The sequence below is a fragment of the Strigops habroptila genome, chromosome 8, assembly GCF_004027225.2.
Source record: "Strigops habroptila isolate Jane chromosome 8, bStrHab1.2.pri, whole genome shotgun sequence".
NCBI lineage: Eukaryota > Metazoa > Chordata > Aves > Psittaciformes > Psittacidae > Strigops > Strigops habroptila.
The window spans coordinates 61,518,936-61,538,792 of record NC_044284.2 but is presented as its reverse complement, the minus strand read 5'-3'; the positions used below and the strand labels follow the sequence as shown (position 1 = coordinate 61,538,792).

At 49.1% G+C, this 19,857-nt stretch overlaps 1 protein-coding gene across 1 annotated transcript in view; it reads right to left on the bottom strand.

Moving 5' to 3' along the window:
- Positions 1-19,857, bottom strand: part of PDE4B (phosphodiesterase 4B) — a 204,077-nt gene that overhangs the window by 66,503 nt on the left and 117,717 nt on the right. Inside the window, exon 4 of the mRNA XM_030494831.1 lies at positions 172-366. Within this exon, the coding sequence (XP_030350691.1) occupies positions 172-366 (195 nt within the window). The remainder of the gene's footprint in view (positions 1-171; positions 367-19,857) is intronic.

Below are 19,857 nucleotides of genomic sequence, written 5' to 3'. Positions count from 1 at the left end.
TGGGGAGGGGGAAATCATGCTTTGGCACACCATAAAAGCACCCGACTTGGGCACTCGGGCTGTGAAATGTACCACCCACAAGCTCCTCTCAACAGAGCTCTGAGGATTACAGGAGGCCATGTAAAGCTCTCAGTTACCGTAAAATATGATGTGAGCTGAATTTATGCTTACTGCTCGCTTGGGAGAGAAGAGTTCCTGGACATGGTCTTTGGTGATAAGTCATAGTCGCTGTCGGATCTGTACAGGAACGACTCCCGGCGCTGGCTGTGCCCCGGGAATGTCGTGTGCAGCACGAGTCCTGACGAGGAGCTGGCCTGCGGGTCCAGCGGGCTGCGGCCCGGGGACGGGCCATTTTCCACATCGAAGCTGTGAACAGAACACGCTGCGTGTCACGTGCCTCTGCCAAGAGATGATTTTCAGCGTGTGTGTCACGTTTGCATTGCCCACACCGTATCAATTGCTCGGTACAGGAGACATGGGCTATATTTACCGGAGTCTCTCACTGGTGTATTCCTATTGCACGCGAGTAGGACTCTGCAGTGATTTACAACGTTTACCCCCGAGGCTTCTATCGGTCTGCATAGAATCCCAGAGTGGTTTGGGTTGGAAGGGACCTTAAAGCTCATCCGGTTCCAACCCCTGCCACGGGCTGCAAAATGAAGGACTGTTTAAAAAAATGTTAAAAAGCCCCAAACCTTCTGTCACCTTTTCCATTATACACCCACTTCCTTATGGTGTCATAACTTGGCTGCTGCAACTGGTGGCTGAGGTCACCCTGGACACTTGAGCAAGTGACACCCCTCATAAACCCTGAAAATAAGCAGGTTGGCCTCCTTCACTTGGGCATTTGGATCTCATATAAATACCACGTGTGACCACGTTCCAGCTAAGCCAAGTGGAGTACATCTATGTCCCGGATGAATTTTCTTGCCTTTGGAAGCCTGAGGGTTCATCTCACTTGCAGTGGGAGCTGAGTTCTCGATCCTACCAGGACACATGCCTCTCCCCATTCCCAATGTTCTCCCAATTCATTCGGCCTGCTGGGTGTGACACCAAGCTACAATCCCTGTCATGCACTTCTCCATCCCTCCTCACTGCTGCTTCCCCCATTCTAAGTCCAAAGATCTCCCCCTGCTCTGCAGAGCACGCGGTGTGCTTCTAACTGCACGAGGAGGCAGATGAAGTACAGAGATGATAAAAGAGCAAAACTTCTGGCACATCTCAAAGTAAGTAATGCACATAATAATGAACGAAGTAAGGGAGCCTGTGTCCAGTCGCAAAATGTATTTCAGCTTAGTCTCCTTCCCTGCTGTGAGCCCATATACACACACAGAGATTCAATGCAGGTTGACCAAGGGGTGAATGAGAAGGGGAAAACAACACCAAACACTGCAGAAGGGAATCACAGACAGAGGAGGTCTTGGAGAAAGCCACCGACATGAAGGTGCCATCAGTGAACTTGACCTGCATTATTCAGGCATGAGGCTGCAGTGAACAGAAGACCAAGCAGGATCAGAACCAAGGCAGCCTCTCCCCTCTTCAGACAGTGACTTGACACCTTGAAGCATTAAGACCTTCTACCCCCTGATCAGGAAATCTGATTAAAATCCAAATTTCATGGCATAAACAACAACCACCTCAGCCTCAGGTTTTGCAGAAGCGTTTTGGTTCCTGTATAATAAAACCAGAGAAGCCCCAAGCTGTGGTGTGACACCAAACTGTGTCCAGTGACACAGCTGGGGGATGCAGGAGCTGCCCTGGAAGCAGCCGTGATGGTGGAACACAGGCTGCATATGGCAGCTTCTGGTGCAAGCTGCTTCCTGGGATACACCAAACTCCTTCACATGAACAACCAGCACTGAATTACTGAACAATTTATCAACAGTAACAACACATTGCATGTGAGGGATTTTATACTTTGCTTAAGCAGTTATATTTACAACATAAACATTTATTTGCAGTTGTGCCTGTGCTTGGGAGGGAGAGTGTGCTCAGGCAGTTACTTCTGATGTCTCCAGAAACTACTTACTGGGGAAGGCCACGGGCAGGGACACCTTCCACTAGAGCAGGTTGCTCCAAGCCGCTGTGTCCAGCCTGGCCTTGAACACTGCCAGGGATGGGGCAGCCACAGCTTCCTACCTCTGCCATGCCTCACTGTCGCGTTTACTTACCCAACTGCTTAAGTACATCTTGAAACTGGTAATGGCTCAATTAATATTCTTTTCTTTCACTCTTTATTATCTGCTCTTTCACCACTGACAGCTCGAGTACACTTTCTTCGTACCCACAAAGTAATCAACAGAAGCAGCTCAGCTCTGTAACTATGGCATCTACAAACAAGAGGCAGCTGATAATTAATCCTGCCTATTCAGAAAATTAACTGTGATTACTCGAAACACTTTGCTGCAAAACCTTCAGTCGAAATCATTTCATTTGCTGACACAAATGGAAATACAGCAAGGAGCTAAACCTGAGCATTTAGCTGAGCAGAGCTTCTTCTGCCTCTTTGATACTGTACCTGCTGCTTGCTGGTAGGTATTAGCAGTTAGTTTGGGAGAAGAAGTTAACACAAGCTTTAGAAAGTGTGTGAGAGGTGAAGGGAGGGAGGCAGGGGGCAAGGCTGATAAGGGGATCTTTTGCAAAGACATTACTCGGCAGCAAAGGAAGAAGTTTAAAAAGAGGGGAATGATCCACCAAAGATGGGATTTGTGTGGCTTACTATAGCACAGCTTCTATGCCATAAGGTGGGTGGAATATACTCAAATCATCTCCCCTTTTCCTTTTTTAACATAAAGGAAACCCCCTCTCTGCTAGCCTAGGCCTATTCTGAGTCACTCCTGCAGAAATTCCCACCTAAGCCCTGGGGATTTTCAAAATCCTGGAAGGAGTTTTGTAGCAGAGGTGTAAGAACCACCCTTGCACTCTATAACGTGGGTTAAAGGTGGAGGTTAAACCTTGGCCAAGGCAGAGCTCCCCAGGAAAGAGTTTGCCAGAACCATACAAGTTTGCCAGATTCCTGCAGCACTTGTAGCTCATGCTGGGATGAGCTGGAGACATTCAGGCTGCATTAGCAAGAAGCCCGGCATGGTCAACATGAGGATGCTGCAGCATGAACCACACAGTTAATCCAGCTGGAATCCAGCTAATCCAACTTGGTCTAGTGGAAGGTGTCCCTGCCTGTGGCAGGGGGTTGGAACTGGATGAGCTTTAAGGTCCCTTCCAACACAAACCAGGCTGTGATTCTGTGATTCTAAAAACTGGGTGGCTGCAGAGCAACGCTCAGCAGGGAGGTCACTGCAAGCGATGGAGCAGCTCCATCGCCTTTGTCCCTAGTAAACCAGGATGTTAATACAGTGAAGAGCAAAGGAGGAGACGGCAGGTGGCAGGAGTTAGCTGCAGCTCGCTCTGACAAGCGGCTAAAGGAGGCCCTTGCTTCGGACCTGGGGAAAGATGCGGCTGTAACACGGTAATGAACGGAGGAAGCACACAACGGCGAGCCAGGAGAAACCACTGTAAAACACAACGAGGTTCCATGAGTCATTCTGCAAAACAAAGACAGTTAATACAAGCGATCCCCAACTGCCCAGATTCTGCGCTTTTACAGTAATGACTACAGTGTCTCTACATTAAAAACTACTCAAGTCCTTCAGCACAGGCGGAAAGTCCAACCAAGCCTCTGCAGGTAGAGGGATCGTGCCATAGGACCTCCATCACGATCCAGCCGTCTCTGCCCTCACCCAGGGACCAGGCCAGCTCCCTGCAGTGTGCATGAGGATCTGTTCCCATCACATCCACCCTAAATCAGTCCTCAACCAACCCTGCTCCTTCCCAGAACAACACCCTCACACGAAACCAGGGCAGCTGCCAAGGTGTCCTCACAGAAGTCCCACTGTGAGGGTGGTGAGACACTAGCACAGGTTGCCCAGAGAAGCTGTCTGTGATTCTATGACTCCATGTTTAAGATGCTGCCTCCAACTTATCCAACAATCCAGGCTTCCAAGCTGTTGGAAGTCCCTCTGCAAGCGGGTCTTGACACAAAACTTTTTAGTGGAGTAGCAATAAGAGACAGCATTGGGAACACACTGTCCCTGGATTAGCACTGTCTGCCAGCATTCTTGGAATATGGTTAAGATAAAATCCTAGAGTGCTTTGTGTTGGAAGGGAGCTTAAAGCTCATCCAGTTCCAACCCCCTGCCACGGGCAGGGACACCTTCCACTAGAGCAGGTTGCTCCAAGCCCCTGTGTCCAACCTGGCCTTGAACACTGCCAGGGATGGGGCAGCCACAGCTTCTCTGGGAAAAGTCTGTGCCAGCGCCTCAGCACCCTCACAGGGAAGAATTTCATCCTTATATCCAACCGAAATCTCCCCTAAGTTTGAATTTGGCATAAAACCTGAAAAATAGGATTGCACCACAATTTCCATGTAATTCCGAGTCATTTGACCCGTCATTGCCAGTCAGAAGGTTACCACGAGAGCACTACAGAGCCCCACAGTTTGTTTCTAGGTCTGGGATGTCAAACACAACACAAGGCACATTTCGGTCTCTCAAACCAGGCAGGCTGGGATGTGCTGTTTATGTTACAGGTTTACACTTTTCCTAGGGCTGACAGCACCGACTCCACGAGAGGACTTTCCATCTGCTTTGCCTTCCCTGACTCATTCCTGAGGGCAACGCTCCTGATCTTCTAACTATGGCACCGCCTTTGCTATGGTATCAAATCTAGTTCCAGAAGACAGTATTCCAGGAAGTTTGAGCAGACTCTGCTATTATAAAGATCCTCTCACAATCATTAGAACCCTGCTTCTCACCAAGATGTTCAGCTGGATTTTCAACACCATTAGCAATGAAAAACACAGTTCCTTACACCTTCAGATCCATACAGACATAACTGCTTCTCGCTGCCATCTAATTGTGTGCATCTGTCTCCCATTATCACAACATCTTGCTGGTTTTCCTAAATAGTCTTTCACAGCAAAAGGCCTGTGCTTGGAACATCAGCACTCAATGGAACAGGGTCGGACACACAGTGGGCATGCCAGAGCCAAGCAAGGCTCCACAAGCCTGACCTCTCTCAGCACCACAGGTATTAGTGCCCTTTACCCTCCTCTTGACCTTCTCCCACCAAAGGGACAATCCTATCCTGAAAAACATGTAGACAAGGCCCTCAGTGACATGGGTTAGTGGTGGTCTTGGCAGTCCGGGGGTAATGGTTGGACTTGATCTTAAAGGTCTTTTCCAACCTGGTTGACTCTATGGTTCTATTGCTCTCAGGGGCCTCTCAAAGAGTTCAAATCCATCTGCTAGGTTCATCCCTCACGTGGCTCCTAATTCTCTTCTATCTCCACAGCCTAAACGCCTGTGCCTCCTGAAATACAGCCACCAAACTCCCCACAACTGCACTATGCCCACGGCAGGGGGGTTGGAACTAGATGATCTTAACGTCCTTTCCAACCCTAACTATTCTATGATTCTATGATTCACAGCTGCCCAGCACAGAAACCCAGCAGCACTTACTGAAGCGTAATGTAGACTCTCACCTGCTGCTAAACATGTTTTAAGCCTCTGTGTGTATAACAAAAGAAAAATACATGTTTATTTGGCTTTGTTATCTTTAAATATAGAAGTTCACTCTTCCCAGCAGCTCTTTTGTTCAAAGAGTACAACAGAGGTGGAATAACCAGAGCCCCCTGCCACTGCACACAGCCTGGCTGCTGTCATAGAATCCCAGACTGGTTTGGATTGGAAGGGAGCTTAAAGCTGATCCAGTTCCAAGCCCCTGCCACGGGCAGGGACACCTTCCACTAGAGCAGGTTGCTCCAAGCCCCTGTGTCCAACCTGGCCTTGAACACTGCCAGGGACGGGGCAGCCACAGCTTCTCTGGGAAAAGTCTGTGCCAGCGCCTCAGCACCCTCACAGGGAAGAGCTTCTGCCTAAGAGCTCATCTCAATCTCCCCTCTGGCAGGTTAAAGCCATTCCCCTTGTCTTGTCACTACATGTCCTTGTAAATCTCTTGTCACAGAGGATGGTGCCAGGAATTATCTCTCCTTGTGCTTACAAATGGGTCCAAATCACAGTTTGCCTGATTCCAACACCCGGATCCCGGCGCAGACCCAAGAGCTCATGGTGCTCCCGCTGCAACCCAGCTCCATCCTCAAGATAAAGATACACAGCCAGAGCCCCTGTACTCTCCAGTGTAACTTGTCAGCAGTACCCTCACTGGGCTGATGCTTTGCCCAGCAGCAAACACCAGTTCAGCTCCCAGCTCAGCATGAGCACTGATGGGTTTCAAAGGACATTGCCAAGTGCTCATTTAGATTTTTAAAGCCCCATTCTCTATGAAAAAGCCATTGTGCTTCCATCTTGTTCAGAGTCTGCAGCAATTACTGTCTGAAGCTGTCTTACACATCAGGTCCTTGAGCCATTACTTCTCCCCATGGCCATTCACTCACTGGCTCTGGTGAAAGCCACCCAGCTGTGGAGCTGCTGCATGTCCCAAAGGATGTCATGCAGCTCCATGCAGCCTCACATCATGCTGGAGCACCCCTGGGAGGGAGATGGTTGGAAAAGTACAGGAAGGAGGTAAAAATGAGTTTGGATTTTCTTTCAGCAAAGAAGGTTCCAAAAAGTCTAATCCTTTTCATGTTTACTACAGATAAGTAGCTTGGCGTTATCCTGTAACCAGCTAACATCATGTGGCTGTTTAAGTCCCCCAAAGAAGGAATCCTGAATTATATAAATCACTGTTATTTTTCCAAACGTACATCCTGGGCTATTTTATCATCTTACTATGGTTCACTGCCATTAACCTCTGGAAAAATGCAAGGAATAGTCAAACACAGCAGACACCTTTCCCATTTGCACTTCCATAGCTTGTAAATGCAGATAGGTATGAGCATGGTCACTCTCAGCACAGGCAGCAGTGCCGCTTCCTAAGGGCTATTTCCTCCTGAAAATATCCTAGCTAGCAACCGGCAGAGCAGCTGTTTCCTTCCCTGCTGCTGCTGCCCAAGCTGAGGTATTAGTGAGGAATTACCTTCCCTGTGCAGCACTTCCATGGCTCTTCCCCTCACTGTGCAGGTGTTTCTGCCCAGCTCCCTCCACTCCCTTCTTAGAAAGAGCTTCTGCCTCAGAGCTCATCTCAGTCTCCCTCTGGCAGGTTAAAGCCATTCCCCTTGGCCTGTCCCTCCAGGCCCTTGTCCAAAGCCCCTCTCCAGGTTTCCTGGAGCCCCTTTAGGCACTGGAGCTGCTCTAAGGTGTCCCCTTCAGGAGCCTTCTCTTCTCCAGGCTGCCCCAGCCCAGCTCTCTCAGCCTGGCTCCAGAGCAGAGCTGCTCCAGCCCTCGCAGCAGCTCCGGGGCCTCCTCTGGCCTCGCTCCAGCAGCTCCACGTCCCTCTTGTGCTGTTGCCCTATAGCTAGACACAGCTCTGCTCTGGCACATGGGCTGTGCTTTTGCTGCACTGAAGGACCTGGATGGGTCTCTGAAGGGAGAATTGCCACCTTTTCCCTGCTGGAAAGGTTCTGGACGCGCAGTTGCATGCTGGTGGCCAGGAGTTCAGGAGGCACCAGGACGGCACAGTGCTCCTCTGTAGACACTTGCTGGATTTTGGCATCACCTGCTCTGCGAAACAGTACTGTTTTGCAGCACAGACGTTTACATTCAAGTTATGGGACAGTATTTATCCCAGTCTGGCCTGACTGTTATGCTCTGTTCAGCATCAGTTCAGCTTTTACAGCTGCACTGAAACACCGTAACATTTCACAGACTCTCTCCCAATACGCAAGACGCCTTTATAGAAGGCAACATCCTCCTTAAAGCTTAATGGCTTTAAGCTGAAACAGGGGAGACTGAGATGAGCTCTTAGGCAGAAGTTCTTCCCTGTGAGGGTGCTGAGGCGCTGGCACAGGGTGCCCAGAGAAGCTGTGGCTGCCCCATCCCTGGCAGTGTTCAAGGCCAGGCTGGACACAGGGGCTTGGAGCAACCTGCTCTAGTGGAAGGTGTCCCTGCCCGTGGCAGGGGTTGGAACTGGATGAGCCTTAAAGTTCCTTTCAAAACAAACCAGTCTGTGATTCTACGATACAGTCATATATTAAATCTTTTATCAATACCTCTTACAGAGTATCACATAACTTTTAAGTGTAATGTGCACTTAATGCTCTTCCCAAACTCTATAGTGCACTAATGGCAAACACGTCCAGCAGCACAAGCCTCAAGGGTCCCACACAGCAAACGACCTCTACTTCCAGTACATAGGAGGAAAGTGTTCCCGTATCTGTATGGAACCGGAGCACCAGGAGGCGGCCAGCCAGAGCCATGGCTTATTTCATCCTGACCTTAGGAACTGGATCACATGGCTCAACTCCAAGAGGCACTTCTGCTTTTTCAGACAGCGCTTTGCTCTGCTCTCACTCTATCCGGCTGCATCATCCAGCTACAGATCAAATAGCTGCTCTGATCTGCTGTCAAACAGACTGGAGACAGGAACACAGCCCCAGCCATTGTAACAAGTTGCAGAGACCACGGATTTTTCCATTTTACCTGAACTGGGACAGCCTTTGAGTCAGAAGATTTACAGATTTTCTGCACTGATGCCCATCTGCAACACCCCAAAGTCCAACAGTGGATGCGTGGAAAGCTGCTGCACTGAGAAATGCACCAAAGCTTTCCACTTTAATTCATAAAATCATTATTTGACCTGGTTTTTGGACTTAACAACATAATCTGTGTCTATGTTTCCTGCCAGCAAAAAGACAATGAAATGTCCTAAGATGGTATTTGGATTATTAAATCCTTTGGAGACTCAGCCCTCCCAAAAATATCTGGTTGGGTACATTTCAGCAAAATCTTACTTGTTTCACATCTTTCAAATGTCTGCACTCTTCATCTCTTACATCAACAGGCAAAGACACTTCACAGAGCAAAGTGAATACTTGCAATACATACCGATGCCATTGCAAGGACAATCTTTTTTGTAGCTCTTATTGATCCTTTCAGGCCCAGCACAAACTTAATGCAAAAGGAGCCTCACCCAAACCAAGAGCATCTGCCAACTGGTACTTTTTGAGGACAAAGTATTAAGGATGGAAAAACTTGGCCCTTTGGCAAAGTTGCAGGTTTACTCTGAGTGGTTTGGCACATGGACCGAATGGATGGTTGGAAACAGCACAGGTACCAATATCCTGTGGTTAATACAACTTCAACTGAGTATTCACTGTAACTAGTTCAATGGCAATCACAGTATTTCCATCATCACTGCAGCCAAGCAAGCGCAGAGAAATAGGGCAGATTTACAAAACTGCCAGAGGGGAGATTGAGATGAGATGTTAGGCAGAAGTTCTTCCCTGTGAGGGTGGTGGAAGATGTCCTGTCTGTGGCTGGAGGTTGGAACTGGATGAGCTTTAAGGCCCCTTCCAACCCAAACCATTCTATGATGGTAAGGCTGGAGGCACTCTGCTCATTCATCCTGCTGAACCCCCCAGAGGGACGATGCCCAGCTTCTGTACATGTACCAGGAGCAAAGGCCACCAGAGGAGACAAGATCCTCAAGATAAAGGGCAACACTGGCACAAGAACAAGCAGGTATAAAATGGACATGGATAAATTGAGGCTGGAAATCGGAGGAAAATCTTTTGCCTCGAGAGCAGACAGATCACTGAACAGCTTTCCTGTAGGAGTGATGGGGGTAAACACCAACTTGATGTTATTACTGGTGGGATTAATAGCATCCTTGACTACAACATTGCAGGATGGAGCCTGGGGAGGAGAAGGCTCATCCCACGGTTGCGCTTGGGCTTTGCTCCAACACCTCCAGCATCACCTTTGCCACCAACACAGCTACCATAGCTCTAGATATCACCCCTACCTCAGCACATGGCAGGCAGTAAGGACCAGGCATCCATCTGCTGGCATGAACAACCCAGGATTTCCACACATTTGCATGTTTACTAATGTTAGTGAGCTGGGAGGGACACCCTGCACAGCCTCACAGCAACCAGCAGTGACAAGCTCTGCCTGCCCACACTCCCGCCCGTCCTCCTCAGGCTGTTTGAAAACAAAAGGGTGCAAAAGAGAGTGAATTTGAAATTCAGGCTTTTATTTTCTGCTGTTAAATCAGATGCTCTGAAATGAGCTTTAATAATTCTGGGCAGCAAACTGGATTTAGCAGAAGGAAAATCTTCTACAGCGTGGAGAGAAGATAGAATTCGCGGGGAGCAAGAGCAAAACCTTCTACAGGAATGACTATGGGCCCAAAAAGCCAGGCAGTTTTGCAGCAGATTTCATGTAGTTTATGCCAAATGGTGAGCTCATATGGATTTTCCAGGTGTGGTGGAGCTCAGGATGTTGGTCCTTGCAGACCTGCCAGCTACTGACCACAGAACACTTTCAGAAGGAGGCAAACATTATTACCTATTACATATGACATTCATTATCTGGGGTTTGGGTTTTCTTTTTCCTTTAACCTTTCTAGCATCCTTACAGCTTGCTCCTCCATCCAAACCAAGTCTTCAAACCATGGAGCCTGTCTGCACAGGGCAGTTCAGATCAACACAGTTCTCATCGCAGCTCTCCTGCTCTCACCAAGACAGCGCAGGAATCTCTGCTCCCTTCCTGGCTCCTGTTGTGCAGCTGAAACTCCCAGCTTGCCACATCCCCTACACACAGTTTCACAACCATCTTGTGACTCCTCTACAGCATGTTTGTGCTTGCAACAGTCTACATCATCTCATTGCCAAGTTACCTCCTTGCTCAAGTCCTACCTCAACTCATCCTCGTGCCACGAGGCTGCTGCTGGCCTCCTACACTGCCTCCTCACATGCTGCACCTCAACCAACTCCTCTGCACCGTGGTTCTAAAACCCTCTCGGGAAGGATTGGTTTCTCTGATGTGAAAGCAGATAGTGCCCTGTTGGCACCCGAAATATCATTTAATAACACTGTTATTTTCTTTAGACCTGCAAATCTTCCTAAGACCTGCTTCAGGGCTCATTTTGATCTTCCTTAATTAGTGATCCCTTAGAAGCTCTGTTTCATGTTGAAAAATCACTTGCTGGAATCCCTATTTTGGAGTCACTTGCTACAAATCATAAAGCTGCACTGTTCAAAAGAAATAGAGACGTGGGAGCACAGAGCAAAATATATTGCAGCCCCAAACTATGAATATATTAAACACAGCTATAAATCATCAAGTCCAGCAACAACAAACAGGGCAGCAATACAGCCACAAACACTTGGAGACTGGGAAGAAACACGAGCAGAGTACTTGCACAATTGATTACCATTTAATAATGCAGAAGGTGAAGTTTTGAGCATGAATAAGCATAAATGTGTAGGCACGGCACAAAATCAGTGTATCTGATTCCAGCTTACGACACACGTCATCATAGTAAAAAGCTTCATTCTTGAGCTCATAGAGTTTAGACATCTTGAGTAGTTTATTGTATCGATATAGAGCAGCCCTGAGGAGAAGGACTCGGGGGTGCTGGGTGAGAAGCTCCCCATGATCCAGCTTCAGTGTGCACCTGAGCCCAGAACCCCCCCTGTGTGCTGGGCTGCACCCCCAGAGCGTGAGCAGCAGGTCAGGGAGGGGATCCTGCCCCTCTGCTGCGCTCTGGGGAGACCCCCCCTGCAGTCCTGATCCAGCTCTGGGGCAACAGCACAAGAGGGACGTGGAGCTGCTGGAGCGAGGCCAGAGGAGGCCCCGGAGCAGCTCTGCTCTGGAGCCAGGCTGAGAGAGCTGGGCTGGGGCAGCCTGGAGAAGAGAAGGCTCCTGAAGGGGAGACCTTAGAGCAGCTCCAGTGCCTAAAGGGGCTCCAGGAAACCTGGAGAGGGGCTTTGGACAAGGGCCTGTAGGGACAGGCCAAGGGGAATGGCTTTAACCTGCCAGAGGGGAGACTGAGATGAGCTCTGAGGCAGAAGCTCTTCCCTGTGAGGGTGCTGAGGCGCTGGCACAGGGTGCCCAGAGAAGCTGTGGCTGCCCCATCCCTGGCAGTGTTCAAGGCCAGGTTGGACACAGGGGCTTGGAGCAACCTGCTCTAGTGGAAGGTGTCCCTGCCCGTGGCAGGGGTTGGAGCTGGAAGAGCTTTAAGCTCCTTCCAACACAAACCAGTCTGGGATTCTATCTTGGCTTGGGCTTGAGAAGCAGATGCCTGAGCTGGGGTGGGAAGCTGTGGGCTGGTGCTAAGTCTCCTTCCAGTCTCCTGCTGGGATTTAATCTGAGCTTGAACAGTCTGATTTTAATCCATCCTTCTAACTGAAATTATATGGCCAGCAGCAATCTAGCAAAAGCAGTTTTTCTGCAAGCAGATGAAGGGTTGAACACCCCCATTGGGTGCTGAGCTGCAGGATAACACTCACAGCTACAGCTTACGGAACTATTGATCTGAAAAATTATATTGAACACGTACTGCTGGGCTCAGCCCTTGCAGGAGGTGTTGGGGTGCTCTGGGGTGTTTGGGTTGCATGAGCATGCTGGCCCTGGTCTCCCTCTGGCTTTCAGCAGCTCTTTGTTAGTTCTCTCTCATGTGTTTCGTTGGCAAAGTCAAACATTTCTTCCCCCCCTCCACCTTGGGCATACTTTCCCCCCATCCATGCACACTGTCTTCAGGTTTTGCAACACTGAATGTTGTCACATAACTTGTCAATAGTTTTTTTAATGGAACCATTTTGGATGTTGATTATCTCTGCGTCTTCATTAGCTCAGTACAGACCTTCATCATAGAATCATAGAACCCTGGAATGGTTTGGGTTGAAGGAACCTTAAAGCTCATCCAGCTCCAATGCCTGCCACGGGCAGGGACACCTTCCACTAGAGCAGGTTGCTCCAAGCCCCTGTGTCCAACCTGGCCTTGAACACTGCCAGGGATGTAGTTTCTGAAACTCTTCCCTTTGCCCTCTGTGCTTTTGCTGAACTCCAGCAGAAATCCAGCTCCTTCCTTCCTTTACATAAGAGATGGAGCCAGCTCTGAGTTTTCGGGTTAGGAAACCTTTCTGCAAATGTGTTGATGTACTTGGAACTGGATGATGGCCAAGAAACCCATCAGTCCCATGTTGAGCAGGACCACGTGCTATCTGTCTGCTGGGAGCATCTGGAAAAGATCAAGATACAGACCCAGGGTGGGAGACAAACAACAGGGAATTCTCTTTATCCCACTCAGCCAGAATAAAATGTGACACTATATTAATAACCCGGCATCACCCAGCAAAACATCTGACCAAGGGGACAGAAAATGCCACGCAGATATCAAGGGCCTGATGGCAAGTCATGTGAAGAGCAAACAAGATAGCTGGGTGGCATGAGATGCAGCTGGGAACAAAACCCTCATGTCAAGCCCTTTTGTGCTCAGCAGTCAGCCTTGAATGGTTTGTGATTTCTGCTTTCTGCCAAGGTACTGCTTTAATTGGGCAAGGGAGAGTGTGTAGCATATTGAGTAACAGAGGGCAGAGGAAAGTGGCAAATGCCAGGCTGAGAAGACATGTAGAAGTCACCCTGATGAAGTGCAAAGACTTCTTAGCGGTAGAACAACAACATGTTCATTGTGGCTTTTTACTTTACTGTTGTAAGAAATTATTTATTCTAACACCACAACCTTTTGTGTGCTGATCACCAGCCATGCACAGAAACCAAATCCTGCCTGAATTTATACTCATGGGTTCCACTCATCTCAGTAAGCAAAGCCAGAATTAACTCTCATTCCTTTTCACTCCCTTGGGTGAGGTGGAAGTAAAAAGCCACTGACTACTGAGACAGCCTGAGAACATAACCATGGACATGCTGGTGGATCTCAACCCCTCCATGACTCTCCCCACACTGGACAAGCAGCAGCAAGGACCCAGCAGTTCCACCTTAACTACTCACTGCTTGTACCTGCAACTCCAGCGAGGGCTGATGGAGCAAAGTTCTCTCTGGGAGCAGGGGCTGAAACCTCCTGGGTGCCTTCAAGACATTAAAAGTTGGCCTAAACACTAAACTATAGTGATGACCTGTATGGCTTCTCAAGCAAATTAGAGATGTAGAAAATGTGAGCAAGAATAACTGACTTGCTTATTGACTTGGATTTAACAGATTAGTTAATAAAACCCAGTGCTTCCTCACAGAATTAACATAGAATCACAGAATCCCAGACTGGTGTGTGCTGGAAAGGACCTTAAAGCTCCTCCAGTTCCAACCCCTGCCACGGGCAGGGACACCTTCCACTAAAGCAGGTTGCTCCAAGCCCCTGTGTCCAACCTGGCCTTGAACACTGCCAGGGATGGGGCAGCCACAGCTTCTCTGGGAAAAGTCTGTGCCAGCGCCTCAGCACCCTCACAGGGAAGAGCTTCTGCCTCAGAGCTCATCTCAATCTCCCCTCTGGCAGGTTAAAGCCATTCCCCTTGTCCTATCATTACAGTCCCTGATGAAGAGTCCCTCTCCAGCATCCTTGTAGCCCCCTTCAGACACTAGAAGCTGCTCTGAGGTCTCCACGCAGCTTCTCTTCTCCAGGCTGAACAGCCCCAACTTTCTCAGCCTGTCTCCATACAGGAGGGGCTCCAGCCCCGATCATCCTCGTGGTCTCCTCTGGACTTGCTCCAACAGCTCCATGTCCTTCCTACACTGGGGACACCAGAACTGCACACAGTGCTCTGAGTGGGGTCTCACGAGAGCAGAGTACATCTGAGCAATGCTCCTGCCTTGACTCTTGCAGCAGCTCTGTAGTCACCCGAATAGCATCTTTAGTACTTGAACCTCTTTCCTGCACCAAAACAGCTCAAAAGCAGCACTCGAGCCTAGAATAGCCGGACTGGCTGCACTCTGTCTTCACAAGAGTATGAAATCCTTGCTGCAGCCTAAGAAAGAAAAATCACTTGGCACAAATAAGGTCTTTTAAAACCACTGATTAAGTAGATATTCACAAGACAGAGCACAATGGCTTTGATGGAGCCATTGCAACCTATTACATAAACCCTCATTCATGCCCATGAGAGCTTTTCCTTTTCTTTTTCTAATAACAGAAGAGAAAATGCAGCCACGTAAAAGATTTAATTGCATAAAAACATGTGACTGGGAAGTTCATAACTTGGAGAAGCAAAGAGATGGAGAGTTTGGGCTGAAGATCTCAGCTGCTGCCAAGAGCTCGCTTGCTCGGTCTCGGCTCCACAGCACCAGAGACCCAGAATTACACCTCTTTTGAAGAGGATATAATTCCAGAGTTTATTTATGGGAGTGCTGACAAGCAAAACAAAGCATCATGTGGTGGGGCTGGACAATACTTAGGAACTCCAACCCTTACTCTATAAATGTTCCTCCTCCACATGCATACAGCCCCAGCACCTCCAGCCATGCCTTCAGCGACACGGCCGACGTACGTCAGCAGCACCCTATTTGTGCTTCCACACACTGTTGTACTAACATGCCAGACCTGATTGAAGGCATTGCTTTTGCTAAAGCTTTGGCAATTCTCTGTGTTTCCTCCTGAACATGGGTTCCTTTCCTTTTTGCCAGAAACCACTTCTAACACATCTAATCTGAAATAAATAGGTAATATTGCATCAGACAGTAGCTGACCTCCTTAGCTGGGCTTCCTTTGCTCCAGCTAAAACTGGTCTGGGGAAGCTGCAGTAAGTGTAGAGGGTAATACAATAGTTCTTAAAACGCTGTTTAATTTCACTGCAGTAAAGCAAAAGGGGGTCAGCTTGTTCTTCCAGAGTCCAAACAGTGACTACCTTCATAGAGGGAAAAAAACTCATAGGCAGCCTTTTGTGATTTGAGTGAACTAGGACTTTCAACCTACACCCACTACAAAACTTCACTCGTGTCTATTCCTTCAGCTAATATTTATTCTCTAGATTTTCAAGAAAGCCCCACTCTATATGGCCAGATGCAGACACAGGATCTCCTCCATGGCCACTTTCCTCCAGCAAATCTCTGTTCTCATGAGTGTCTCTAACCACAGACAGATGAAATCAAGCTGGAGCCAGGCAGACTTGCTAACCCAGAGTTAGTTTTGTACAACATAGAGCTTGATGGCCCTGCCAAGGTGGTTATGAGGGACTTGAGAACTTGGCCCAGCACCAGGACTCAAACCAGAAGTCAGTATCCTCGTTGAGGCAGCATCAAGAATCACATTGATCTCAAGAGATCTGTAACTTCAGGAGCAGACAACGTGTTATGAAGAAGCTCCTAAACCTGCCTTTCTTCTCATGGCTGGATATCAGAGCTCTGGAGCCAGATGGCCCTATGGGAGGTGGAAAGCGACTTGGAGACACAGGATGGCCAAGAATGATCCTCTCTGGACCTGTGGGATACCCTCTCTGCCTTCTTTCTTGCAAGAGAGAGACTAGTTTGTGCCTGTGAGAGGTGGGCTTCCTTTCAAATGCTCTGCAGTACAAATGCACATACCACATAGTGGTTCTTCACAACCAAGCAGAACATAGCTTCTCCTCATGGATTCGCTGACCCAAGCCACTCCACACCCAGTGGCCACTGATGTGGACAGCACACAGAACCAACCTGTTCTTTTCTGCTCCTCACCATCAGAAAGGGCTAACAAGAAACATTTGTTTAGGAGACCAACAGGCTCTCAGTCTCAAAACTGGACTCGGGTCACAAGACAGACACATTGAACCTCTCCGGATGCTCAGCCTCTCTCTGCTCTGCTTTGCAAGACACAACTCAGCCAGAAGACCCAGGAATGCAGATCACCAACGTCACCATCCGTGTGAATTCCTTCCTTCTCCTCCTGATGTCATCCAGCTCCAGCGCCCACGGGGCTTTCACAGGAGTCGGGAAGCGTTGACGTGTGTGGGGATTCTCACTTTAGCTGAAGGAGAGATGATTTATAAGAAATCCCTGGCTGCACTTCCTCCAGCTGGCTGCAAGAGCTTTCCCTTGGTGCTTTTATAGTAAAGCTTCTCCAGGGCTCAGCTCCAGCTCCCCTCACCAACACAATGCTCACTCGAGGCCAAGCAATGCAAGTTTTCCATGGGTTTATGGAGCCGAGCTGCCTCACTGCAGGGGCACAGGCGAGCAGGTGACACCGAGCTACTGACCTCATCTCTGGACTCCATACACTGGGTAAGGAGCTTGCAGCTGGGGTGGCTCCCAAAAGAGCCGAGAACAGGGATCACAGACTCTGAGACCATTGAGACTGGGGCAGACTGCAGCGCTTCAGTGAGAAGTTCACCTCACCCAATATTTACATCCCAGACTGGTTTGGGTTGGGAGGGACCTTAAAGCTCCTCCAGCTCCAGCCCCCTGCCACGGGCAGGGACACCTTCCACTAGAGCAGGTTGCTCCAAGCCCCTGTGTCCAACCTGGCCTTGAACACTGCCAGGGATGGGGCAGCCACAGCTTCTCTGGGAAAAGTCTGTGCCAGCGCCTCAGCACCCTCACAGGGAAGAGCTTCTGCCTCAGAGCTCATCTCAATCTCCCCTCTGGCAGGTTAAAGCCATTCCCCTTGGCCTGTCCCTCCAGGCCCTTGTCCAAAGCTCTTCTCCAGCTTTCTTTCCCTGCTTTAAGCTTTTCTGGAGGGCCAGGAGCAGGCACTGGTTTCCATTAAGCATCCCAGCAGTGGCCCTCCATCCTCATGTGCTGTGGTGCCAGTGCAGCCAACACCAGCTCATCACCTCCACCTACAGCCGATGGAACAGGCAGCAGCAGAGACACAGCCACAGGGAAATGAATTCCCTGGTCACCCATCAAGATTAATTATTATATATTTATATGAAGATTGCAAACATCTGGGAAACATTAAACAACTGCTGCAGAGAGCGCAGGCTTCTCTGATGAGCTGAGCTGCGTGACAGCTCCTTCCTCCAGCCTCTGAAAGGGGAATTTTGGGAACAAACTCTGCAGACCCATTGACTCGGTGCCCTGTTGGCACCCAGCAGACCTGCTGCCTCTGGCTCCCCATGGCAAGATACAACAGGTTCCTTTCTTTGCCTTTTTTAATCTACACCCTTTGGATTACTGCTAAATATATCCAGCACTAATACACCAACTCTACAGAGAAACTGCTTCATGCTCCATCTTGTCTCTGGTCAGATTATGCCAAAATGCCCTGGATCTGCTCCTGCAAGTGACAAAACTGCCAGTAAAATTGTGGTTGGGAATGTCCCTGCCTACACACCAAAATGTACTTCTTGCATATGCCATGACTCAGCTCCCAACGGGATTTCAGCTGGGGACAAACATGAAAGCATCTCCTGTTCCCATTGGTACCAACAAGCACATGGGCTGCTTTGAGGTCTGTCATAAAGCTTTCTTGCCTCTTCTCAGCTCTAGGCAAAGACAAAAAGGACTAACCTCCGTGCTATGGCAACTTTCCATGGACAAACTTGACACCTACCTACAATTAACAAGTGTACCTCGACATTTCAGGTGGGCAGAAACAGTGGTGGGAACATGACTAACTGAGCAAGGATCAAGATCTTTTGACTCTGACATTACCCTACGCATGATGTATGACAGGATTGAGGCAATTTCCCTGGTGTTCAAGAGCCACAAGTGAAGCACAATGATTCAAGCTTAGAAACACAGCAAGGAATCAACACGCTGCCCAAGTGAATGCTGATGTCTTGGTTTCCTTTCACCTCAAGTCATTGCTAACAGGCCCTGGCTGATGCGACCAGGAACAAGTCAGGTAGCGTATAGAAACGGGTCTGGTTCCAGATGTGTTCCCAAAGAGCATCACCAGGGAAGGATCCCAGACTCCCTGGTGATGAGGGCTGGAAAGCACCATCAAGCGTACCTGGAGCTTCCTCCAGTGGCACAAGGAAGACTCAGTGGTCCTCCTGAGCTGCCAAAGCCACCAAGGTGAGGTAGCCCATGCAGGGACAGGTACAGCAGACCCACAGCTAGCAGAGAATGATTAGTCTGAACAAAATACCTGAAGTTTTAATTCCGAGCATATCTTTTGTGATGATTTCCTCTGCTGGTGTGAATCATGGTGTTAGGCACTGCTGAGTCACGTCTCTGCAGGGGTAACGGTGAGCCCTGTCTGTAGAGACCCCAGAAATTCAATACAGCCATGCTGGCATGGGGAGGTAGGAGATGAAAGAGCCAACTGAAAGGCTCATAAAAATCACAGAGAAAGGATAAACCAGGGTATCTACACCTAGGATGTGGGAACATCCAGGCACAGCAATGCTTTGATGGACTGAGACCATCTAAAATAAGTATGGGGCTTCCCCATGATTTCTGGCAATGAAGAACATGAAAACAAGTATTGCATATATCTAAAAAGGAACTGTAGAAACAGGGTGCAAGCTGGTGTGAAACAGCAGGAAGAAACAGCCTTCCCACACTGCTAGAAAGGGGTACGCCAGGCTGGGAACGCTGCCCAGGAGCTCCAGTGGGGTCCAAGGGCTGTGCCTGGAGCCAGCAGCATCCCTGAGCAATCTGTGCCAGGCTCTCACAACACCCAGGTCATGCCGGCGGCCTCCGAGTGGCTTTAACACCCACTTTCTCTTCTCTTAGGAGAAGGATCTTGCCAACAATTTGCCTCTCACTTCTGCAGAGTAGTTCTTGGTGCTGCTGCTCCTTGGATAAACAGGCAGGGACCAGCCCTTGGCAGGGAAGGCTGTTTATGAAAACAAGCACCAGCCGGGGGAGGACTCGGGTGGCAGCACACGCTCCCCGAAAGCTTTGGGATCTCCTCATCCCTCCCTAGGGAAAGCCAGCAGCTTGGACGTGATGAAGACAACTCCTCCAACACTCACAGCGTCAGCCCTTCTCCCACCAAGGAACAAGGAGCCGTGGACTCCTCATGGAATTTCCCCTCCTACCAGTTTCCAAGACCAGATAATTCCACCCCAAATATCGCTTTATAAACTCACAAACAAGTGAATGATGCACTAAACAGCTTTGCAAAACAAAAGGTGAG